The sequence below is a fragment of the Tribolium madens genome, unplaced genomic scaffold, assembly GCF_015345945.1.
Source record: "Tribolium madens isolate multiple individuals breed KSU strain unplaced genomic scaffold, Tmad_KSU_1.1 Scaffold_71;HRSCAF=194;Tcas5.2_LG6, whole genome shotgun sequence".
Lineage (NCBI taxonomy): Eukaryota > Metazoa > Arthropoda > Insecta > Coleoptera > Tenebrionidae > Tribolium > Tribolium madens.
Window position 1 is genome coordinate 1,337,349 of NW_025401041.1, and position 23,852 is coordinate 1,361,200.

Below are 23,852 nucleotides of genomic sequence, written 5' to 3' on the forward strand. Positions count from 1 at the left end.
AAACGGCCAAAAACTTTTTTGTCATGGGAACTTTTAACTTAGTTGGATGTCTTTTATCACCACCTAAGAAATGATCCGACAATTTTGCAGCTTGAAACATCTTGTAGGTGGTCGGGATTTGTTGTCTCCCAATCCCCTCTCACCACTCGTAGCAAGAGTCCGCCCAGTGCCGTAGAGTCCGTTTTTCTAAGAGGTACACAGCAATATAATGGCCCAGTAACACATTTAAGACCAAATTTGTAACGCGCATGTTTAACGTAGGGGTTGCATGTCATCAGTAGCGTACTTTAATTTTCCTTACACTTACCCATACCAAACGCAAAACGGCCATTAGCAAGCATAAATCAAATTGTTTTTTTTCGTCTTTTGTTAATTGTTAAGTGTGTATTTTGGTAACAATTTTTTTTTAATATCTCAAGTTTTTATTTGGTACCTACGTAAAGAATGTGATGCAAAATTATTGTGAACATTGTTAAATCTTTTATTTTACTGGTATTATTTAAAATTAAAATGTTCAATAATTAATAACAAATGTACCATGGTTAAAAAAAAATCATACACAGATGACGAACAACAGATCCGAAAATTATAAATTTGAGTTGTGTAAACATCGCTTTTTTAAAAAAGGTTATGTATGGATAGGCTTGATAGGACGGACGGACTCAGATGTTAAAATAGCTCAAATTTGAATCTGCTGAACATCACCTTCAGCAGCAATTGCCCGTATCGAAATACCGTCTCTTAAATTTCGTGCTATAGTCTGTTTTTGAGTTTCAGTGAAACCCATTTTATCGTATTGACTGGCACTGCAGACTTTGATTTACAATATTAAAATTTTGGCTGTACGAGTTTTTTATCTCCACCAAGTATGTTACGCCACTGGCAAGCGATTTAAGCTCCCTTCTCTAAAAGTTCGCGCAGATTCTCGATCTCGCCCATGTAACTCTTAGAAAAACGGACTCTACGTAGCGGAAACTCGTACATTGAGTTTCACTAAAAAATATTAAAATAACAACTATCAAATTGTAATAGTAGTGCAATGGACATTTACAGCTTTATCTAATGGTACGACATTCAAAAATTAAATGATTACATTTCAGAAATTCGGCTCGCAAACAATCGCGCGACGGCACTGGGATATCGCTAGGTAGTGGGATAAATAAACCCCGACCGCCTAAGCTATTGTTAGAAGACCAATTTTTACTTTATTTAGCCAGTTTTTTATAAAAAAACATACACTTTTCAAATTGTTTTTATAAATACATTGCTTTCAAATACCATGTTCGAAAACGTGCAACTAAACAACATGGATTTGAATGTTAGATGCAACTTTGTTTACTTTGTGAATGCTGTAATACGTTAAATAATACGTTAAATGTTAAATTAATGCAAAAACAAACACACAATAGAAAAAAGCTTAGATTTGCAATAACTTTATCGAACGATGTAGAGTACGGAAAGTAATGTTAGTTAGTGTGACAAGCGATTTCTGGGCGTACTTACCTGTTTTAGTATATTTTTCATAAGAATTTTGGTCTCACTACCCCGACCAAATGTTCCAAACGCCTTTTGGCCCGATTTCTGGTAATTTAACTGTTTGATAGTTGCTAAGGTAGCGTTGATTTGATTGGTGTTGCCATGGTTTAACTGAGATTTAAATTTATCTCTCTGTTAAATATGTTTTCAGAAACCGGGCCTTAATGATTTTTTTCGCACTAGAGAAAAATTACAAATTGTAAGTTTTGTTTAGTGCTGGTTTCAGACGAAGCCTAACTCTCTGTAAACACAAACATTATATTCATACCCGAGAAACTAGTAGGGTCCAAGAATGTATAGTAGACTACAAAGATGTACAAGATGTGTATTTAATTATTAAATTTAAATATAACGTTATAGTTTTCTTACTGAGATTTTATTTGTGGAAGTAAACAATTTTATATACATTGAAGAGGTGTTATAACAACCTTTTTTTAATATTAATATGTACAAACATCACATTCAAAGTGACGTCAAATGTGAATGATATGTTTAAATGAGGAATCACCAAATGTTAAGTTTAGGTCATAACCGAATGATATTTTTGACTTTGCGCATGTTCTCCAGTCGAACTTCCAACCAAACAAAGGGAACGACTGCTGTCAAAAGGAAGAAGCCCAGGGCGTAGAGTTTGTAGTAATTGCAGAGGACCCCATGAAACGCAAACGCTATACTCAACCCCAAGAAACGGAAGAAAGCCGAATTGGCAAACGCAGACTCCCAGTTGTCGCTGTAGAGTCCAGTCAAAAGAGCTACGGAAAAACAGTTATGTACTCATAAGAAGTTTTATTTAGAGAATAAATAAAAATAAAGAATTTTTTTTTTGAAATAACAATAGTTATTTTTGTATTAAGTGTGTGAAATGACTGTTTTTTAACGCGAGAACATTATAATACACAGTTTCGTAAATACAGGGTGATCCAAGAGTACATGCAAGCTCTATAACTTTTTTTCTATCTAAGCTATAGACTTAATTTTTTTTTAATTGTAGGTCCGATAATGTAGCATATTTCAGAAATATTTTTATTTAATACAGGATGCCTCAAAATAAGATACAGAACTAAGTTCTGTTTTTTTTAAATGAAAACCCCCAATTTTTGTTACATTTTTGAATTTGCCACTAAATTGTCGATATAATGCATTTTGTTTCTTAGACTTATCTGTAATAGTTTTTGACTTATGTCAATTTCTATGTCAAAATAATGTCGTGCATAGTCCCACGGAAAAATACATAACCAATCGATTCCTTAAGCTTTGGTGCATTTTCTGAGATAAGGGCAAACTCAAAGTTGATGTTCCATCGCTTACTACGATTTTTTGAAAATAACAAACTACAAATGACAATAACTTGACTTTTTCTAATACAAAATCCTATATTTTATTACATCGTTGCGTAGCATTTTTTATGACCTTTTTGCCAATATAAGTTTGTGGGATCTACTTTGTAAAATTTGTGAGATTTTTGTAAAATAAAAAATATTGAATCTACAATATGTCCCCGGATTGAGTTTACAAGAGGAAAAAAAATCTTTCATTTTACGCTAAAACTGCAAAGGAACAACATTTTGGCTTCACCTGAAACGAGCAAATTTGTAATTAAAATTTCATTATTCTGATTCAGTGAAAAGACAAGTTAATTTTTCTGTTGATTTTGGACTTTTTCATTTGGAATTTTGTGTAAATTATTTAATATCTTGACGAACACCACTTTTGTTATTATTATTTTATTATTCATTTCACATTTTTCTTAGGTTACAAAATCATCTTTTTGTACCCAGATCACCTGGTGACTTAACGCACACTGCGTACAATAAATGTCGGTAAATTGGTCTATTTTGTCTGATTTGTCACAAATGATTCAGGCATGGTTGCTTATATATTGTCATTCTTATTACAAACACTAACAATTACAAACACTAACAATTCTTGACTATGTGTAATTTTTGTGGTCAGTAGCGTCGAATGTTTGTGGATAGGGATTAATTTATCCCCATTATTTTCGACCTAATAAAAATGGGTTTTCCGGACTTATTGAATCCTTCTTTGTTGGCAGGTTATTTCGGGACTATCCTGTATAAAATTACTATTTATTAGAAAATGAAGAGCTTTATAGGATGAAGAGCTATATAGTTTTATTCAAAATTTACGACACACCCAATATTTAAATAAATATATTATGTAATATGCATACCGTTACAAGAAAAAATGGGTTGATTTTAAAAAAACTGAAAACTACCAACTAGAAGTTGGTGAATTTTTTTGTACTAATATTCTTAGTATTCAACCATTATAGGATTGTTCAGTTGGGGATACCAATCAACAATTCTTGATTTTGGATAACATTTTCCGGTGAGTTAATTGTGTGACTAATTGAATAAATTAAACTTAACGTTTGCATTATAAATAAATCTTTTTGTTTTACTAAAATAGATAGAAGGAATTTTTTTAAAACAGCGATCTGCAAATTTAATTTTAAAAGTAAAAAAATAGTATTTTACTATGTTTACAGATGAGTCAGTTTCTTTTTTTATGTAATGTTAGTATAAGGTAAACTAGGATGATATGGTGAACAAAAAATTTAGCCCTGTAGAACACAAGAAATTGTTTATTTAAACAAAATAAAATTATTCTTTCATAAAATATATAGTTAACGACTTAACAGTGTCATAATCTCTTAAGGACAAAACAATAATTTGAAGAAAAAAAACAATATTTGTTTTTATCAAATTCACCATTTCACCCATGCATATGGTGCCCGAGTTCACCATTTCTCCCACTGGCCAGGGGTGAAACGGTGAATAGTGCAACAAGCAGTTCAAAATACTAGAGGCAACGAAGTCTAGCTTATGTAGTGTATAAACAGTCTAAAAAGGCAGAACATATCAAAAAATACCTCGCGGAGTAAGCTACCTGAAGCAACATCTACAAACGCCTGCACCGTATAAAAATTATTGAGCATCGGAATCAGTTTTGTACAAATTACTTACGCTTTTCAAAACGGGACTGGTTTTCAATAGGTGCTCGCTGCACAAATGATCATAAAGAACTGTCATATAGAATTACAGAGAAATTTCTCTGCCCAAAAAAGAAATAGAGTAAGTCACCATTTCACCCGATTCACCATATCACCCTGGTTTACTCTACGTCTTATTAGTAGAACCCGACGTAGAACAATTTTTTTCTACGACTATTATAGAATAACATAATATTCTTGGTTGATTTTTAATTATAGAATACTCATTTTCTCTAACACTGGCTAGAATTTTCTTACACTTGTGTTAAAATGGCCACAGGTAGCGGCTATCTTAACAGTTGTTATAATTTCTAAATTTTAGTCTGTGATTTTAGTCGTAGAAAAAGTATAGTCTCGTTTAGAGTAGCATATTTTGCACTCGTAGAACCGTAACACTCACCTTCGGTTGGTGAGACAAACTTTTCCAATTGTGCGAAATATTCCATATGCTAAGCTTGTTAATTCTGTATATTCTGTACATACTATTTTTAGTATAAAAAAGTGCAATGCATTTGTACATAATTTTTAAAACATTTTCAACATGTTATAAACAATTTTTATTTAAAATTACGGTCCTATCAATCTTATCGATATTCGGTGACTAGGAAAATTAGTACCAAAAACATTCATTAGCGCCTGCACTATTAGGAACTGGAAAGTGTTGTTTTGTCAATTTTGGGTTCTGAAACTTTAAATTTTGTTACAAATGCATCAAAATTCTTGGAACTCCTATATGATAAATTGCTACATAAAGCACAAAAAGCATAGGGAAAATTCTATATTCTATTGTTGGCTAGAATATACTAAGAGTCTTCATTGACAACATTCTCGTTAACATAATTACCACAATAGTGTATCATAAAACTGTTCCGCTAATTTTGGGACGATCTGTATAACATATCAAGTTGCAAACATTAGCGCCTTTAGAAAAATAAATAAACAAAGGTAGTATTTTGTTTCACAAATTAAAATTCTTATAACTTTTTTATTCCCAACATGCCAATAATGCCTTTATATTAGTGTCCTTTTTTTGATCACATGCTTCATTCGGTTTTGTATTTTATTTCTTTTGATTTTTATTGTCTTCTTAAATGAATTCAATGCTAATCTAATTATAATATCATTCCGTTCCTGTTTTCGTTTCCTATGAATAGTTTTCTAAGTTTCGCATTTTCTTACTTCAACTTTTATTTTCCAGATCGCTGAACAAAATTACTACCATTACAGTTATTATACTTGCTGTTAATCATAATAATAACAATTTATTATTATCTTATGTTTATTCCTATCTATTTGTTAAGTTTGTATTAAAATGAATGAAAAAGAGTTTAAGTTTTACATAGTTCCGGTAAGTAACTATTGTTATAAATAATTGCACCAATTTACATATTATTTCTTCGTATATAATAACGAGCCAACAAGGTTTTTCAAAAGTTGTCTCAGTGACTCTTAATTTTGGACAACAACTTTTTGCATTTCTGTATAATGACATAATCGTTAAACACATTGCAAAAAAGAGCAATTGTAAAGCAATTCCTCATAATGATTCCTGATCTTACTGACTAATCACATTAATTAATATTAATGTTAGCAACTTAACAATCATACACCTGTTAGGAATGTTAATCAGATCCGCAATAATTATCACATAAATCGATCAAATGAAAATTAATAAATGACTTACTGAAGTTTAACATTTCCCAAATGGCATTGCAGACACCCCAAGCCGCTGAGATGACATAAAAAAGGGCAGGATCATCTTCTATAGGCTTCCATAGTATTAGAACCATCAATAAACAAGCGTGGAACGTAAAGCCTACGGCTAAGTAAAATGTTGGAGATGCAAAACCAGAATAAAGACATCACCTACCCACGACGTAGTATCTTCTAATGGTTCTCAGAAGCATACTAAGAGTGCAAGCAGCAATAGATTGCAGGAGACCCATTGATAAGAAAACCAAGTTCAGACGGTGGATGCCCAAAGTGCAAACGACATAAGACTGAAAAAAACATTGTTTTGACCACGCCCAAAGACATGAGACCTTCATGGTGTTTAAATTTTAGATAGCGTGACAAAGATAATGATAAGGTAATTAATAAATAATTGACCGTATTATTCATATTTATTTATGTACGTAATTTAATACCTTAACTTGTTTATATGGTAAATAATTTTGATAAAATATTCTGTAAAGGTGCTAAGGGTAAAAATTTTAATTTATGTAAATTTTGTTTGAATTTATTACCTTTTGACGTAAAAGTCGAGGTCACCACTTGCCAAAATAATGATCAATTAGTAAAGCTTAATAAAGTTTTTTTTTTAAACAAAAAAAAAAAACTTTTTGCATCAAAACTTACTGGACCGGACAAAATGGAAGATTACCACTTGCAAAAAGATTCAGATAAGTCATTAGTGTTAATTTTTTATTTGTTTGTGTTTCAGTTAAGAAGAATTAGTAAATATTTCAAGGTTTGAATTCAAATAAATTTGAAAAAGTTAAACTATTCTGAGCTTCATAAAATTTTGATTTAATTAATGCTTTTTACAATTTGAATTAGATTTATTTTTGTAATTTTTTTTTTAATTTTGTAACAGCGGAGACTAAGAAAGTGTCATATGTACTGGATTATAAAAATTTTAGACTTGCAAAAAAACATTTAAAAATTTCTTAAAGAAATGCTTAAATTAAAAAAAAAGTCAATCGAAACTTTTTTTTCCTACGACCATATACGAAACTAGATCATAACGCACAATTACATATGCGCGAAAATTGGCAATATCGTKCGAGGTCGAAAACCTGTGCGATTTGTTTTCGCACTGTGTGTTAGAAATCTAACGCACAATTCACACTCGAATGTTTTGTATTTTTTCATTTAACGTATTTTTTTTGTATCCATTATAAAAAATAAATTGTTATTCAACGTATTTTTGTATCCATTATAAAAAATAAATCGTTATGAACAAAAAAAATATGTTCGTAAGAAAAAAAATTATTTATGGTCGTAGGAAAAATAGTGTACAAAACTTGCAGGAAAGTGTCTAACGCACTCGCGGTATTGCCTGCACTCGGCTAACGCCTCATGCGCAACTTTCCCGCTTGTGCGTTATTTATCACTTTCCGTGCTCGTTATGTAATATACTATAAAACACCGTGTTGCAAAAGACAGTGGGGAGACTAAGGAAATGTCTAGAAATACCGGTTTAAACAATATATGGACTTGCAAAAACGTGTAAAAATATCTCAAATATAAATGCTCGAATTTAAAAAAAAAGTAAATTGAGACTTTTCAAAATATAGTGTTACAAAAGACAATTAGGGAGACTAAGAAAATGTCAAGAAATACCGGCTTAAAAAAATTCTACACTTGCAAAAAAACATTTAAAAATTTCTTAGAAAAATACTTGAATTGAAAAAATATTAATCGAGACTTTTTTAAAACGTCGTGTTGCAAGAGACAGTGGGAGAAATTAAGAAAGTGTCTAAAAATACTGGTTTAAACAATATCTATATTTGCAAAAAGAAACGTTTAAAAATTTCTCAAATAAAAATGTTCAAATTTTAAATATGTAAATTGAGACTTTTGAAAATATCGTGTTACAAAGACAGTTGGGGAGAGTAAGAAAATATCAAGAAATACCGACTTAAAAATTTCTAGACCTGCAAAATCACTTATAAATTTCTTAAAAAAATGCTTAAATAAAAAAAAATGTAAATTGAGACTTTTCAAAATATTGTGCTAGCTTTGATGTAGTCAAATTCTGTCGCATTTGACTAAGAGTTCCATTTTTATTTTGCAAAGTGATAACCCCAAGAACCCCAAAGACCGAAAAGATATCAAATTTGATAATAAATCAAATCGTAATGTATCGCGAGCTCTTTGTAATGAATTCTATAGAAACTATAGAAATAACTAAAGAAATCGTTTAAAAAAGTACTTTCGATACGATTAATCGTGATGAAAATTCAACCTTCATAATCACCATGCAAAAATAAATATATTTTAATACAATGTTAACTAGAATAAATAAAACATAGTTATTTTCTACTCAATGTTAAAGAGTGATTTTATCAACTAATTTTAGTAGATAAAGTATTCTTTTATCGTCTAGTAAAAAGTAAAGTAAAAGTAAGTCAGTAAAAGTAAGTAAGTAAGTAAAAGTAAAAGTCATTTTTAACTACTGTTTATATTTTATCAACTAATTTCAATAGATAAAATAGTCTTTTATCGTGTTGTGAAATAAAGTAATTTTTATCTACAGTTTATATTCAAGAAATTCTGGTAGGTGAGTACAAAATAAAACTAAATATTATACACGACGATAATAGTTATTTATTGTAAGAGTGTGTTAGATAGCATTTTATCCACGCAAGAATGTTTAACTGCGAGAACGTCAGTTCGAGCGGTTAATTTTCTTAAGTGGATAAAACGCGACTAACACACGACAGCAATATAACGTTTTTTCCCCAATCACAAGCCCAAATTATTCTAAACTTAATTAAAAATTAAACTGACATTTAAACGTCACGCCAAATGTGCTTTCGGCTAAACGTAGTAAGCTGTTACGCGGTGCGCTGGTTACTAACAGTGGAATAAAGTTACTTTATTCCACTAGTGGATAAAGTGGTACTTTATACGCATCTAAAGTGTGGAATAAAACCTATTTATAGAGTGATTGTGGATAAACATTGTTTATCTACTCGTGAAAAAAGTCCACTAAAATTAACCTTTTCACTCATAGATAAACAATTTCTTCATCGTCGTGTATAATAAATAACTATTTCTTGAAATATAATTTTACCAATAAACATAACAAAAATAATGCTTCAGTTTCTGGTAATTAATTGATTTTTGAATTCCTCTCACTTTAATAAACTTTGTAGATAGATAAAATAAGAGTCACAGTAAACAACTTTTAGTCGTATATCGAACGTCTAGTACAAAGTCCAAAAATTTTAACTTTTCCATCATTGATTATAATCTTTTTATTATCTAATTTGAGTCACCTTACTAACCTTGCTAAAATCTGCATAGATAAACGCCTGTTCCAACCCGATGAATAAAGCCAACGGTGCTGCCATTTGCAGCCTCACATCTTTGAAAGATTCCTTCACCGCTCTTAAGGCCGCTAATCCTTCTGGTCTTTCCAGAGGATCTTGATAGACATAGATTCGAATTCTGTCCAATCCTACAGCACTGGCCATCGCCGCAACGAAGCATAGCCCTGCGTACACCACAGCCAAAACGGTCGAACTCTTCTTCGGTAACACATGAAAATAACTTTCTTCCGACATGTTGAAATGGAGAAGAAAATTTGGAGGACACGCCTGAGCTCCACATAGTCTCGTCCCTTCGAAGGTGTCAAATATGTCATCGAGGAAGGCATTGTAGTCGTAGATGTTGTACGAAAGAGAATTTTTGTCCCTGGAATAAATGGTTTTGGTCAAATACTTTCTTTCGGTCGACCTTAAACCGGCTGATTTTGTGCAAGTTGCGTAACAAATTTGTTCAATTTTCTGTATTCAACACTTGGATGATTCTCGAAAAAAATAGTACTACTTTACTTGTTCCCATCGAGTCGCCTTGAGTACTTCCGAGTGTTCAATCGTGCGTTGATGATCAGACGAATTCAATTGTCAATCGAAAATTAATAACAAATACAGGAAATGGATTCGAATGTTTATAGCAGTACACACTCAATGGGGTATTAGAAAAATCTATAATTATTTCTACAAATACCAAAATTTGCATAATTTACTTAAAATATTGTATTACATTTATTAAAATCGAAAAATTAAAACGTTAATATTTTTTGGAAATCAACAAATGGATTTTTATTCTCTTTTGGTTAAAGCTATTTTAAAACGAGTAAAAATTAATAGAAAGTTGTTTTATTTATATGTTGAGCATACGAAACAAAATACATTCTTAAAAATAATATAATTATAATTTTTATTTTAGAAAAGACTTTAGTACTTTTTTCCACCAAAAATCAAGTTAAATTTAGTAGTGTTTCAAAATATACAGGGTGACCCAGGGGTGCGTTCAAGCTCCATATCCAAGTTATTGACTTGTTTTTTTTAACGGTAGGTCCTATAATAATGCACATTATAGAAATATTTTTATTTTTATTTATTGCACAACACAAGTTCTATTTTTTTTTTCTTAAATAAAAACCCCCAATCACCCATTTCGTTTTTTAGAATTATTTAGAACTGTTTTCTAGTCGATTTCCCAAATTTTAACGCATCTTTTGAGATAAAGGTAAACTCTGAGTTGATGTTCCATCACCTACTACAATTTTTTAAATATGACAAATTACAAATGGCAATAATTCGACTTTGTCAAATACAACACCCTATATTTTATCGCATCATTGCATAGCATTTTTTTATAAACTTTTTTTGTCGATGTAGGTTTTGTGAGGTCTATTTTGTAAAATTTGTAAGATTTGTGCAAAATGATTTAATGATTTAATGATTTTTTTTTAAAAAGGAATCGAGTAGGCCGATGTAAAATTTGACACATCCATTCAATTTTGAAAAGAATATGTTTCAAAAAATAAAATTGTAATAGAAACAAGAGTAAATCACAAAGAAAACAATTTTAATAATCTTTACAAGAACAGGAAAGGAATAATTTTGAGAAAAGTCTACTTATAGAAAATGCTCATACAGGGTTATTCATAAATATGAAGCAATATTTGAACCTCAAAAATGACCTATAAAATGATGTTAATTTAAATAATAACTCGTGTCCTATCTCTACTGATAAGAATTTTACAGCCCTCGGAATGTGGGTATGGAAATTTGATTTTTTTGTAATAARTTTGGAARTATTTGWCCAAATATTATAAAATTTMMAACATTTCCRTGTGACAACATACCRTTTGAACTGGTAATCATGAAAACCGGATACATCCACTCAATTTCCGGTTCCAGCAGTTGCAGGTCACATTTTCTGTGTTTTTCCATTTTTTTGCTCTTTTAACACCAATTTTTTATTGTCCAAATAGATAGAGTAATCAATTTCAATTAAAAAACGCATATCCTTTAATACCCCTAAAATGGACCGTTTCAAAGATATTTTAATTTAAACTGAGGACTGCACAACGCTGAAATCAAAAAATAGGGATTTTGAATAAATGGTATCCACGGCAACCAATGACCATGGTCACATAAATCCGTGCCAGGCATCTGTTAACTTTGACGATAAATTTTTGTGAATTTTTTATGAATTAAATGCTAACTGATCCATTTGGATTTATTCTAAGTTATGTTTGGAATCTGAGGTAAACTCTTTTATTAATTATTTTCGATTAATAGTCTAATAATCGTCCAATGTCAAAGTTGACAGATGCCTGACAACGATTAGTGAGACCATAGTCATTTGTTACCGTAGATATCATCCATTCAAAATCCCTACTTTTTGGTTTCAGCGTTGTGCAGTCCTCAGTTTAAATTAAAATATCTTTGAAACGGTCCATTTTAGGGGTATCAAAGGCTTATGCGTTTTTTAATCGAAATTGATTACTCTATCGATTTGGGCAATAAAAAATTGGTGTTAAGAGAGCAAAAAAATGGAAAAACACAGAAAATGTGACCTGCAACTGCTGAAACCGGAAATTGAGTGGATGTATCCGGTTTGCGTGATTACCAGTTTAAAGGGTATGTTGTCACAGGAAAATGTTCCAAATTTTATAATATTTGGTCAAATAGTTCCAAAGTTATTACAAAAAAATCAAATTTCCATACCCACATTCCGAGGGCTGTAAAATTCTTATCAGTAGAGATAGGACACGACTTATTATTTAAATTAACATCATTTCATACGTCATTTTTGAGGTTCAAATATTGCTTCATATTTATGAATAACCCTGTACTAGATTCAAGATCAGAATCATTTTTTGAATAAGAATCCTTATTAACAGGTGGTGAAATCTGTTTGATTTGGTTTGATGTGGCTTGACAATTTTCAAGACCATCCAATGAATATTGTAAAAAACTAGAGGTTGCTTGTTGAGTTTCATCCTTTTTCGTTGTTGATGTAGCAAAGGGGACCAAAACCCCTTTTCTTAACCAGTTTTTTTTTTCCAACAACAGTTGGTACCATCACGTAACATAAAAAAATTCCGTATTTTTCGATTTTGGAATCTTCAGCTGATTCAACAAGAATAATTGCTTCATATTTATGAATAACCCTGTATAAGTCACCATCATGTTCCACACAAGCTGCTAGTCTTCTACTAAATAAGCTCTGAACTCTAGCAAGCGTTGTTTTATTAAGTTAAATGGAAGGTTTCCGCCAAATTTTACGACAGCGGCCTACTAGATTTCTCTTTTTTTTCGAAAAAAAATCAAACATTTTTTATTTTGCAAAAATCTCACAAATTTTACAAAGCAGATATGTACCACCAACTCTATATTAGCAAAAAAGCTTAAAAAAATGCTACGCAATGATGCAATAAAATATAAAGTGTTGTATTTGAAAAAGTCGAGTTGCCATTTTTAATTAGTCATTTTAAAAAAATCATAGTAGACAATGGAACATTGACCCTAAATTCACCTTTGTCTCAGAGGATGCGCTATAACTTAAGAAATCAACTGGAAAAAGTTGGTTAAGTTATTTTGAATGGTTCTGAAGTTATGAATTTTTTTGTGGGTCTATGCACGACACTATTTTGACACATAAATTGACATAAGTCAAAAATTATTGTAAATAAGTCAAATAAGTCTACGAAACAGGATGCGTTATATCGGCAATTTAGAAGCGAATTCAAAAATGTAGTAAAAATTGGGGGTTTTCATTTAAAAAAACAGAATTTAGTTGTGTATCTTATTTTGGGACATTCTGTATTAAGTAAAAATAATATCGGACGTACCATTAAAAAATTAGTTAGAAAAAAAGTTATAGAGCTTTCACGCACTCCTGTGTAACGCTGTATGTGTGTTACACATAAAGTTCCAATACTGTGAGAAAAAAAAAAACAAACAAGAAGAAATTAATTTTCATTATTAGAGGTATTTTTGAGATTTTAAGTTGACAAAGATATCGAGAGATCAATATAATTTGTAATCGAGTCATCCTTGGATCCGAAAACGTATGTCTGTGAAACCTGTGAAAGTCGAAAGGGAAAATACCATGATCAAAAAGATGACTATTTTAATAACTAAATTTATGATTCACTATCAAAAATGAAAGGTCATATTTCCTATTATTATACCGTGAGACCAAAAATTATCTTTGTCAAGGGTGGTCATGGATTAAAAAAAAATTGTTGTAGGTTATGTTATCGACGCTGTCAGTAAGTCAAACATTGATAGAATTATTTAAAAAAGATGATATAAGCAACGACAGACGTTTTCCATTCCTTGGCCAAGATAATTTTTGATCTCACGGTACCTGGGCGACTAATTTCTGCACATTTTGCAGTTTTACCTTTTGACTTGTCAATTTATTTGACGTTTCACGTTCATTTAGTTCAAAACAGACCAAAGATGACTCGCTTACAAATTATCTTGATCTCTCGATATTTTGTCGTTGTTAAAATGCAAACAGGTAGCTAGTGAATAGTATAATCTTCATTACCTAATAAACATGACAGCCACTTACCTTGTGCAATTTATTTCTAAAGTCAAATTACTGCAACTTTCAGTTTGATTTTTATCCATCACCGACGTCGAATTATCGAAAATATCACCATATTCTTGATTGTTAATATTGACAGTGTAAGTAATAAGTAGCGCAGATAAAACTGACCCAACTATAAGTCCAAAATCGTGAGCAGCTTGGAACGCCCGCGCTAATCTCCTTATGATACACGTTCTTCTTAACGCTTTCGAATCATCATCCTCTTCAGAAAACATGTAATTGATCTTTGCCGAAAGCGTCATCAAAAACGTAATCTGTGACGAAACCAAAGGCCCTAGAGCCAAACCGAGTAGTATAGCGACGGGAATAAGAACATACAATGACGGATAAAGATGTGAAGCGTAAAAAACCACAAACACGAGATACGAACAGAAGAAAACGACGTTAGTTCCTAGTTTTTGCACGATAGAAGGACCAAAGATAGACGACATGGCGGCGAAGAAGTGAACGATGGCCAGTAGTATAGATCCAATGTTGATATTGATGGGTTTGAAGTAATGCCCTAGAGGCATCGTCCATACCGAAACACTTGTTTGAAGTGCGAGGAAAGGCAAGAATGCGGCAGTGATAATCAGGTGCGTTATGCACAAAACCACCAAATTCGATAGCAGAAGTCTGCGGGAGTACGGTGGACCTTGTCTCGTCTGGGTGTTGTGATGGGTGTTGGAGCGCACCACGGCGATCAAACGACGCACTGAAGTTGCCCCTATAGAGCTGTTCAATGAGTCGCGGCGTCTGATGTTGTGAGTTAAATTCCGAGTTGATCGGTTGGAAATTGGCGAATATGTGGCCATATGCTGGAAAAAATTCACAAAATGAAAAGATTTGTTCCGATATAAGCATTCATGTCTTCAATTTGACAAAAAAATGTTAAAAAAATTCTATCTATAAACATTTCGAAGTTATGAGAGTTTAAATTTTGTACTTTGCTTCTATTTATTTCTGTTGGAAAAATAATTTTACAAGTTTTTTTGCTATTAGAAAAGAAAACAAGGAAGATGTATCCTAAATTGTAACTCTGTTTAATGTTATTTGTAGCTTTTATTGGTAAAATTTTTGTACCTTTACTAAATAATTATAAAAAACATATACAAGATCATCAATATCATTAAATAGACATAAAAAATGTCAAATGTCAAAAAATAAATGTCAATTTTTTTAACAGATTGAATTTTTTAAACATATTTTTCGTGTTCTTGGTATCTTATTTTACTTGAATTTTTTCTCTGGGGTGCGAGTTCTGACACACCCTGTACAGATACATAAACAAGATGGTACTTACATACAAATATTGTTTGAAATGTTACTATTAAAAATATTATAAAAATTTTAGTTGAGCCATTTATGTACACTTCTATTCAAAAAAAAGCGTAAACGTATTGAAGACTATTGTAAATAGGATATATTAATTAATCGTTTCCAAGAAAACGTATTACTGACATTTTGTATTTTGTTTTTGTTGCTTGATTGACTCTTTGATCGCACTGTATGCAGGGTCAAAGATTGTAAAATATTTAAGGAGGTAATAGTGTGAACTAAAATAAACAAAAAAGTCTTAATAAACATGGGTCCGCAAAGTAACGGTTTTGGAGATATCGAATGTAAACATTTTTAGAATTCTTACTAGAACTTCTCCTTTTTTGTTTAAACAGATTGTAAATAAATGTTTCAAAAAACGAAAAATTTTTGATATCTTTCAAACCCTTACTTTTCGAACCCATGTGTATTAAGACTTTTTTGTTTGTTTTGGTCCATACTATTACCTCTTGAAATATTTTACAATCTTTTTTAACACCCTCTATACCTAAGACCAGCAGATCATGGCCATGAAGTATGTTTAAACTTTAAAGTCTAACTCCACAGCTGACGGTTTTCAAAATTTCCCCGGGGTTATAATAAATATTTAATTTATTAATTAAATTATTAATAATAATAGTAGTAATAATTATTGAATTCTTTAAACTTAAAATCTTTACCAAAATCTCGATTAAAACTACAAAAAAAACAGATTTTATAAGACTAGTATTTATTATTATCAAAAAAATTTAACTTAACTATTGCATTATGACAGATGACCATTTATTTGAGTTTATCTACTGGTTGATTTAGAGCTCGCGCCCCAGAGCAAAATGCTATTAAGAATCTTACCTTTTTAGTAACATAAAATATCAGAAACATGGAAGTGTTTTAAACATTCTCTGTCAAGAAATTTTGTTATCTATTTATTTTTGAAATTTGACTTTTTGTAATATATTTTTAAAAAAAGCCACAAATAAAGTTAAACATAGTTATAATTCAGGATACAGCTTCTTTGTTTCTTCTTCTAATAGCCTGCAGCAAAAACATGTAAAATTATTTTTAAATAGAATCAAAGTCCAAAATTTAAACCCCCATAATATCGAAATTTTTCCATGTTTTTGGTTTCTTACCTTATCTTTTTCTCTGAAATGCGAGTTCTGAAATTTCATAAGAATTCCGTTTTTCATTATTTTTAATTGCGTTTATTTACGGCATATTTTATGAGCCTAATTGTTGACTAGGCTGGTGTTTAAAAAAAAACTACAAAACATACAGTTTTGTTCTTTTTCTATATAAAATTAGCAAGGATCAATATTAACTTTTTGTCTTAAACTGAAATGCAAGTCCTAGAGATACCACAATTATTTGACAATTTTAAAAACCCTAAAAGTTTTCAAAAACCTTAAAAGTTTTCAAAGTAGCAATTAGTGCCATTTGTTTATTTGATTTTATGAAATCAAAATGCGTTTTCAACTTCTTATGTTGGAATAGCCCTTAACAGCACGTGATACGTAAACCTTTTTCGTCTTACTAAATTACTTATTAAAAAATACTTAATTACCTAATGTGTTTAGAAAATAAAATTTCCTACTTGAGCAATTTAAAAAACAATCAAAAATAAATATTTAATTTATTATAATTTAGTTTTTTGCTTATGAGTTGGTGACGGGGTTAAACTGTCACTATCACTTATAGAAAACAATCGTTTGTCTTAAATTCACAATGAGCGATAGTGAAGGATGCTTACCAACAAAAGTTTAAAAGGCATCCCAAAGAAAGCAGTTTTCTATCTGCTACCTAAAAAAATTCACTGGTTTTCTTTATCTCAACCGTAGTAATACCAACTTAATAAATGTCCCTACACTGCAAAGTATATAAAAAAGATCGCAGTACGGGAAATGCTTGTTCCCACACGTTGAAGATAATCGGGAAATAACTACCTAAAAGCTATAAGTACAAAAAACTATTTCAAATTGATCAGAATATATCTTAAATGGTAAATATTTCATTCAACGCTTAATATCTACAAAATAAATTTTCTTACAGTGGGTTTCTATACTGGATGCGCCAGAACTTGCGGTCCAGAGAAAAATGTCATATATGATAGGTTACCAAGAACGTGGAAAAAATGTTTAAAAAATTCTATCTATAAAAATTGCAAAGTTATGAGATTTTAAATTTTCCACTTTGACTTTATTTATTTCTGTTGGACAAATTATTTTCCAAGCTTCAGGCTAGTTGAAGAGGAAACAAGAAACTCTGTTAAAAAAGTTATTTGTGGCTTTTATTGGTAAAATTTTTGTACCCTTATTAAATAATTATAAGAAAAACATATACAAGATCATCAGTATCATTAAATAGACATAATAGTTATTTATTCGACGAGTTTGAGTGTAAATCAGACTCTTTATTTGACCGAGTGGATTTTTAAACCACGAGTGTAACGAGTGGTTTACCATCCACGAGGTGGAATAAACACTCAAACGAGTGGAATACAACATTTTATTCTTCGAATTAGAGTCAACAAGGTTTAAACTTGCTTTAAATCTGTTAAAAATAATTTGACGTTTTGTATTGAGAAATGCTAAACAGTTGTCAAAACTTCCTTACACGGAAGAAAAACCGTAAATTTTGACAGTGTCGAAGATTAAAAAGTTTTTTCATGTTTCTGGTATCTTATCTTGCGTAAAATTTTTCTCTGAAGCGCGAGTTCTGACACACCCTGTATTATCCAAAAATTTCATCCAACTGGGAAATGCATTGTGCATTAATATTACAAAATTATTATAAAAACTAAATTTATATTGTTTTTAATATATGAAAATTTTATTAATAATAATAAAATTTTTTAAATAAACCTACTGAAAAAAAAAATAATTATTTCGGATAAACAAAAAAATTAAAAATACTGACATAATAACAATAATTGTCTCACCTCTAGCATAAAGTCATCGCAGACTATTTTGGAATCGTTGCCGTTGCTTCTAGCTTTAGTTATCCTGGCATGGCCTGAATAGCGGTGTAAAATTTTAGATTTTTCAGCTTGAGATAATGTAGAGTTGCCACCACTACAAAGATGGCCCAATGCGGGACCAGGCCGATAAGGCGAAGGACCATTTTCGGCGTCTTTTCCTAATTCGTGCAAATTTGGTAAACTGCCCATTTTTGAAGGAATTTATCACATGATTACATTTAATCTCACTCTTCGGCGTGTGATTAAATTTCTTGCTACCTTACAAGCATTCTGTTACGATCTGGAAAAACAACAGGAGATTAATGTTAAGAGAAAAATTAATAATATTTATAATGAAGAAACGATATTAGTAGTTTGCCATAACTCTAATACAAGATTTGTTGTTTTTTACGTAGCTGAACATACTTGAGGTTTACGGGAAACATCGAAGTAAGTGTAATAATGCAATGTAAAATGATTTTTACCTTTATTTTGTAAGCATGTCTCTTCCACTTGTCATTGAGTTGGTGTGCCATCTTTTGAGCGCCCTGTATAAATCTTTTCAATTGAATTTTTTGTACAGTAAATGACTATTTATGATACCACCTATTTATTTTTTTACGCAAAATTAAATTAAAAAAATGAAACATCTGGTGATTCTATTGCTAAGCATCGAGTAGTTTTTTTTTTAATAAATTGTTAAAGTTGCCTTCTGAGGTCATCATAAAGATTTTCAGAAATTAACCGATGTGGTCATTTCATGCATTGGGACGTAAAAGACCAAGAATTTTGTATAGGTACCTAAAAAGAACTTTTTCTATTTCGGTGTTAGAATAAGTCTATTCCAGCACCCAAATGACGTCATTTAATTTTAGTGACGAACTTTCTTCACAATTCATTTTCAAATGTGAAAATAAGAATAATTTTTATTTTTTCAGCCGCCTAAAATTATTCACACATAAATGTCGCCAACCGTCGCAAAATTCTCTAGAAAAAAAAATTGTTTTTTTTATTTATAAGATGATATAAAGCGGCGAAATAGAAAAAATAGTATAAAGCACTTGTTGCAGAAGGTTCTTCAAGTACTTATTTGTTCCTCAACTCGCCGCTTCGCGGATCGTTTCGGAATTTCAAATTTGTGCTTGAATAATCAGATACCTTCTGCAACTTGTACTTTAATATACAATAAAAGAATTAAAAGAATGTAAAAACTAATTATTCGTAAACGCTTAGATCCATACTTTTTATTCACCCAGTACCTATATATTATTTTGTATATGTCGTAGGCTAATTGTAAATTCAGTCGTTTTATAAAACTCCTAGTCATTTTGAAAACGACTGGGCAAATTGTAAATGAATGAATAAATGCAGGGCTTTTACAATATGACGGACAATTTTAGGCGTATTATAAAAAGCCTAATAAGGTTTCGTCTTATTGTAAAATGTTTTTAAATATTCTCCATTTGGAAAATGACTGGTTACATTCAGTCGTTTTGTAAAAGACTGAAAAATATTATTTTATAAGAGGTTTTTAATGAATAATGAATATAAAAAGGAAACATATTTCAAGAAAACAAATAAATTTTGTTAACAGTTTCATCGTACAGTTGTGGAATTAAAATTTGGGGCAGTATTGTCATTTTTATAATGTAAAACAACCTTTACATTAATAACCTCATTTTTTACTGTTGATCTGTGGCATAATAACGGGTAGACAGCAAATCAAAGCGATGATTAAATTACACTTAGTTGAATTAATAAATTTCCTAAGACAGACAAATTGTTTAATTAACAATTTTAACAACAAAAAAAAGTGTAATTGTCAAATAACTTTTTAAACTTTTTAAAGTTAATCTGTGACGCAGGTTTGTTTCAGTCGTATTATAAATTAACCATACGTACTATATAATAATATTCTGAAAACTCTGCATTTACTCATTCATTTACAATTTGCCCAGTCGTTTTCAAAATGACTAGGTGTTTTACCTACTGAATTTACAATTAGCCTACGACATATGGATTATCTAACAAAGTTCTTGTCACATTTCAGTAACCATTAAATTTATTATTTCTCATTTATAAAGGCGTATGTAACTACCATTACTACCAATATTGGTGTTTTAGGCTGTTTTAGCAAAAATAATGAAGAAAATCAAGCAGTACTCATCACATTTCTAGTTTAAATAGTAAACTCCTTGAAAATTAAGATACTTACTTGCTTAGTACCACTAGTTGTCCGAGAGTTATTTTAGCTAAGACACTCGGTGTGTAGCTTTTTAATTTTTTTTTTAATTCTTATTGTTATAAAATCCTTGATGTGGCTTTGTTATAATTCATTCTACGTTATTTTCCTTCAGATTCACAAATGATGTTTTAGAATTAAAACTTTCTTAGCATCCTCCTTGACACTATATGAGTTTGAGTACACCGTTCTCTAGCTTAATAAATGTATCTACATAAAAGTCTTTAATTGTGTCATTGTTATTAATTTACAAAGTCAGTGAAGCAGCTTAAACTGTTTCGAATGCTGATACAGGAAAAAGAAGTAAAAAATGTATTTCATGGATACTAGACTAAGTTTTATGTCTCTGACTTTTAAGTCACTTTTAATTAGCGATAGGCAAGTAAATCACTCAGAGCATGGCTAAGAAAATAAATGTACCTATGTGTTATTGTGAGCTTAAAGACATTGCAAAAATTGATTTAAAACTTGGGACACCCTGTACAAGCAAGGACTCATTACAAAACATAAATCAATTTAATTTTACTATAAATGAACCAAAAACTTAATATACAAAAGTATAAAAAATAGATTTGCATCGTCTCTGTCAAATTGTATTGATTTATAATTATTGTAAAATTTAACAAAAAAATAATATTTTTTTTTGTTGAATGGCGTCCTAGATTAAAAAAAATCTGGTAAATTTAAGTTTTACTGAAGTTAATTAAATATCAACTTAACGAAATTGACGAAGTTAATCATATATTTCACGAGTACTGTTTATTTTTTGTTGGTTTTTCTATATTTTACAAATATGTTTTTGTTTTGTCAGTCCCCAAGAACTACTTCTAGATCCGTCTCTGCACATATGTAACTTTTTCCATGTTAAATTCATCCGCATTTTGTATATAGAAATAATTAGGAATATCATTTGCAAATGAAGAATGGTAACCAGACTTAATTAATTTTTAAAAATGATAAATATTTTCAGTCACTCACTAATCTTGTTTAAATAGAAATAACTTTCAGCTCTCCTAATACCTTTTTATAATACTTTATAAGAATGGTTTGCACTTGCTCTTTGTTTTCAGTTCATTGATTATTCTAACTATTCTAGAAAATATTTGCTGTGCTCAGTGTAATAACAATATTAGTCTACAAGCTTAAAATGAATTAAAAAAAAAATAACAAACAATTGTCGTATAATTTGGTGTTACAAATGTAATAATTATTATGCACTGTTTCTTTAAATTTTTTGATATTTGAGCTTTATTTAGAGCTTGTAAGTATTGACCTTCAGAAATGTATAATACATTACTGTTTTATTTCTACTGCTTCACAGTGCAAATGTCGATATGGAAATAATTTATTAACTTTATAACCTACTTGCTACAAATTTCTCAATTTTTTGTAATTAACATACAGGATGATTCAAAAGTGTCGGACCAACACTGGAATGGTGATAGGGAGGGGAAGTGATCAAATCAAAACTTTTTATATAAACAATTAAATATAATGATAATACAAAATAAATAAACACATTTACAAACTTCTTTAATAAAACAACAAAACTAAAAAAATATTCAAAAACAACAAATAAATGATAAGTTATCATTGATAACTTTGATTTATAAATAACAAAATGAGTCTTTCTACCAGAGTAGGCAGTTGACCAAACAAGATGTCATAGATGTTTGGAAAATGGTGGTCACTTTCAGCACTTACTGTAATTTTTTTTATTCGTTGTGCATTTTAATAAACCTATTTTATTATTATTATTATTTTAACTTAACTATTAAAAAAATATACAAAATTTTTTGGTGGGGGGGTAATTTACCCCTTTACAAGTATATCTCGTGAAAAAAAAACTCAAACACTTGAACAGTGGCAAGTTTAAACTTATTACTGTCCTAATACGTACCATCTACAGGCTGGATTATGAAAAACGCCCCATAACTGCATTATTTTTAAAGATATGACAATACTTCTTAGAAGAAAGTTGAAGAGTTTCTTGTCATCTGTTGTTTGGCATAGATGCTCAATCGATGCTGCTTTCTCCTTTACCGGGAGTGACATCACTTTGAGTTTTTTAAATAAAACATCCTGTATATTTTATTATTTTTGGATTCCTTATTAAATTGTCTTTGTACAAGCTCACTATTTGTCACTAACTTTTGATTTTAGACAATATGAAAATTAAATAATGTAAAGTAAGCTGTGGAAAGAATAGAACACTTTTATTCATTTTATTTAAGACAAACAAACGAATGATAATAAAAAACTGATAAATTTTTAAAAGACGTATTGGAACGTCTTTAAAAGTAATGAAATTATGACTTGTGGTGCTGTTTATAATCCAACTTGTATAATATAAATTATTGTAATCCGAAAACAATTTTCTATTCAAACTTGATCATTTGTGATTTTGCATTGAGGATAGATGGACTACCTTCATTTAGCATAATTTTTTCGAGTATTTTTCGAGGAAGCTTACATCCAAAAATGCGCAAAACAATTTTAAAATGTGTGAACTGGATTCACAAAAGATGTACATAAAAAAAGTAATAATTGGAAACCATTAGTGGTGCGTCTCCCCTGCACAGTGTTTGAGAGTTGGACTTTTACACGTAGTAATATATTACTTTTTTGTGTATTTAAAAAAATGTGGTTTATTTTGTTACATTTATCAGTTGTCTTAAAGTGCATGCCATAAGAAATACATTGAATTGAAATAAAAATCATACTCAAGTTTTTTAAAATGTGGTCCATCTAACTCCGACTTGGCTTATGATCAAAAAATCTTATACAAAAATTGCTTTAATGAATTATAAATTAAGAAGTCATTATTGTATTAAGAAACTCAGTTTTTATGTTAACATGTGGTCACCTTGAACTTACCGCGGAATACATTAACTTTGGTGCTTCAACAAGAACGAATTTATGGTTAAATTTTATTACAAAAAGATAATTGTCCCGTAGAAATACATTATAACATCCCATGATGAATAATTTGAATTTTTGACATAATTTGAAATTCATCATCTTGAAAGCCTTGAAACAATACAGTCACGAGATGTGAATATAGTATGTATAGTGAGTAGCCCAAAGGAAAATCTATATGTTTTACAATTTATTCTAGATTTAAGTGTGTTTTTTTTTCTCTTCTATTGTGACTTGCA

At 30.2% G+C, this 23,852-nt stretch overlaps 1 protein-coding gene across 2 annotated transcripts in view; it reads right to left on the reverse strand.

The window, feature by feature from the left end:
- Positions 1–1,856: 1,856 nt before the first annotated feature.
- The window catches only part of LOC123008436 (UNC93-like protein), a 31,663-nt gene continuing 9,667 nt past the window's right edge, over positions 1,857–23,852 (reverse strand). Inside the window, exons 2-7 of one of the 2 annotated variants that reach the window (XM_044404231.1) lie at positions 18,435–18,753; positions 14,162–14,997; positions 9,565–9,973; positions 6,420–6,549; positions 6,234–6,371; positions 1,857–2,288 (exon numbers count right to left, since the gene is read on the reverse strand). In XM_044404231.1, the coding sequence (XP_044260166.1) occupies positions 2,062–2,288; positions 6,234–6,371; positions 6,420–6,549; positions 9,565–9,973; positions 14,162–14,997; positions 18,435–18,662 (1,968 nt within the window). In that variant the 5' untranslated portion in view covers positions 18,663–18,753 and the 3' untranslated portion in view covers positions 1,857–2,061. Of the gene's footprint in view, positions 2,289–6,233; positions 6,372–6,415; positions 6,550–9,564; positions 9,974–14,161; positions 14,998–18,434; positions 18,754–23,852 lie in introns of both variants that reach the window. The other variant, XR_006412954.1, reaches the window with a different exon arrangement.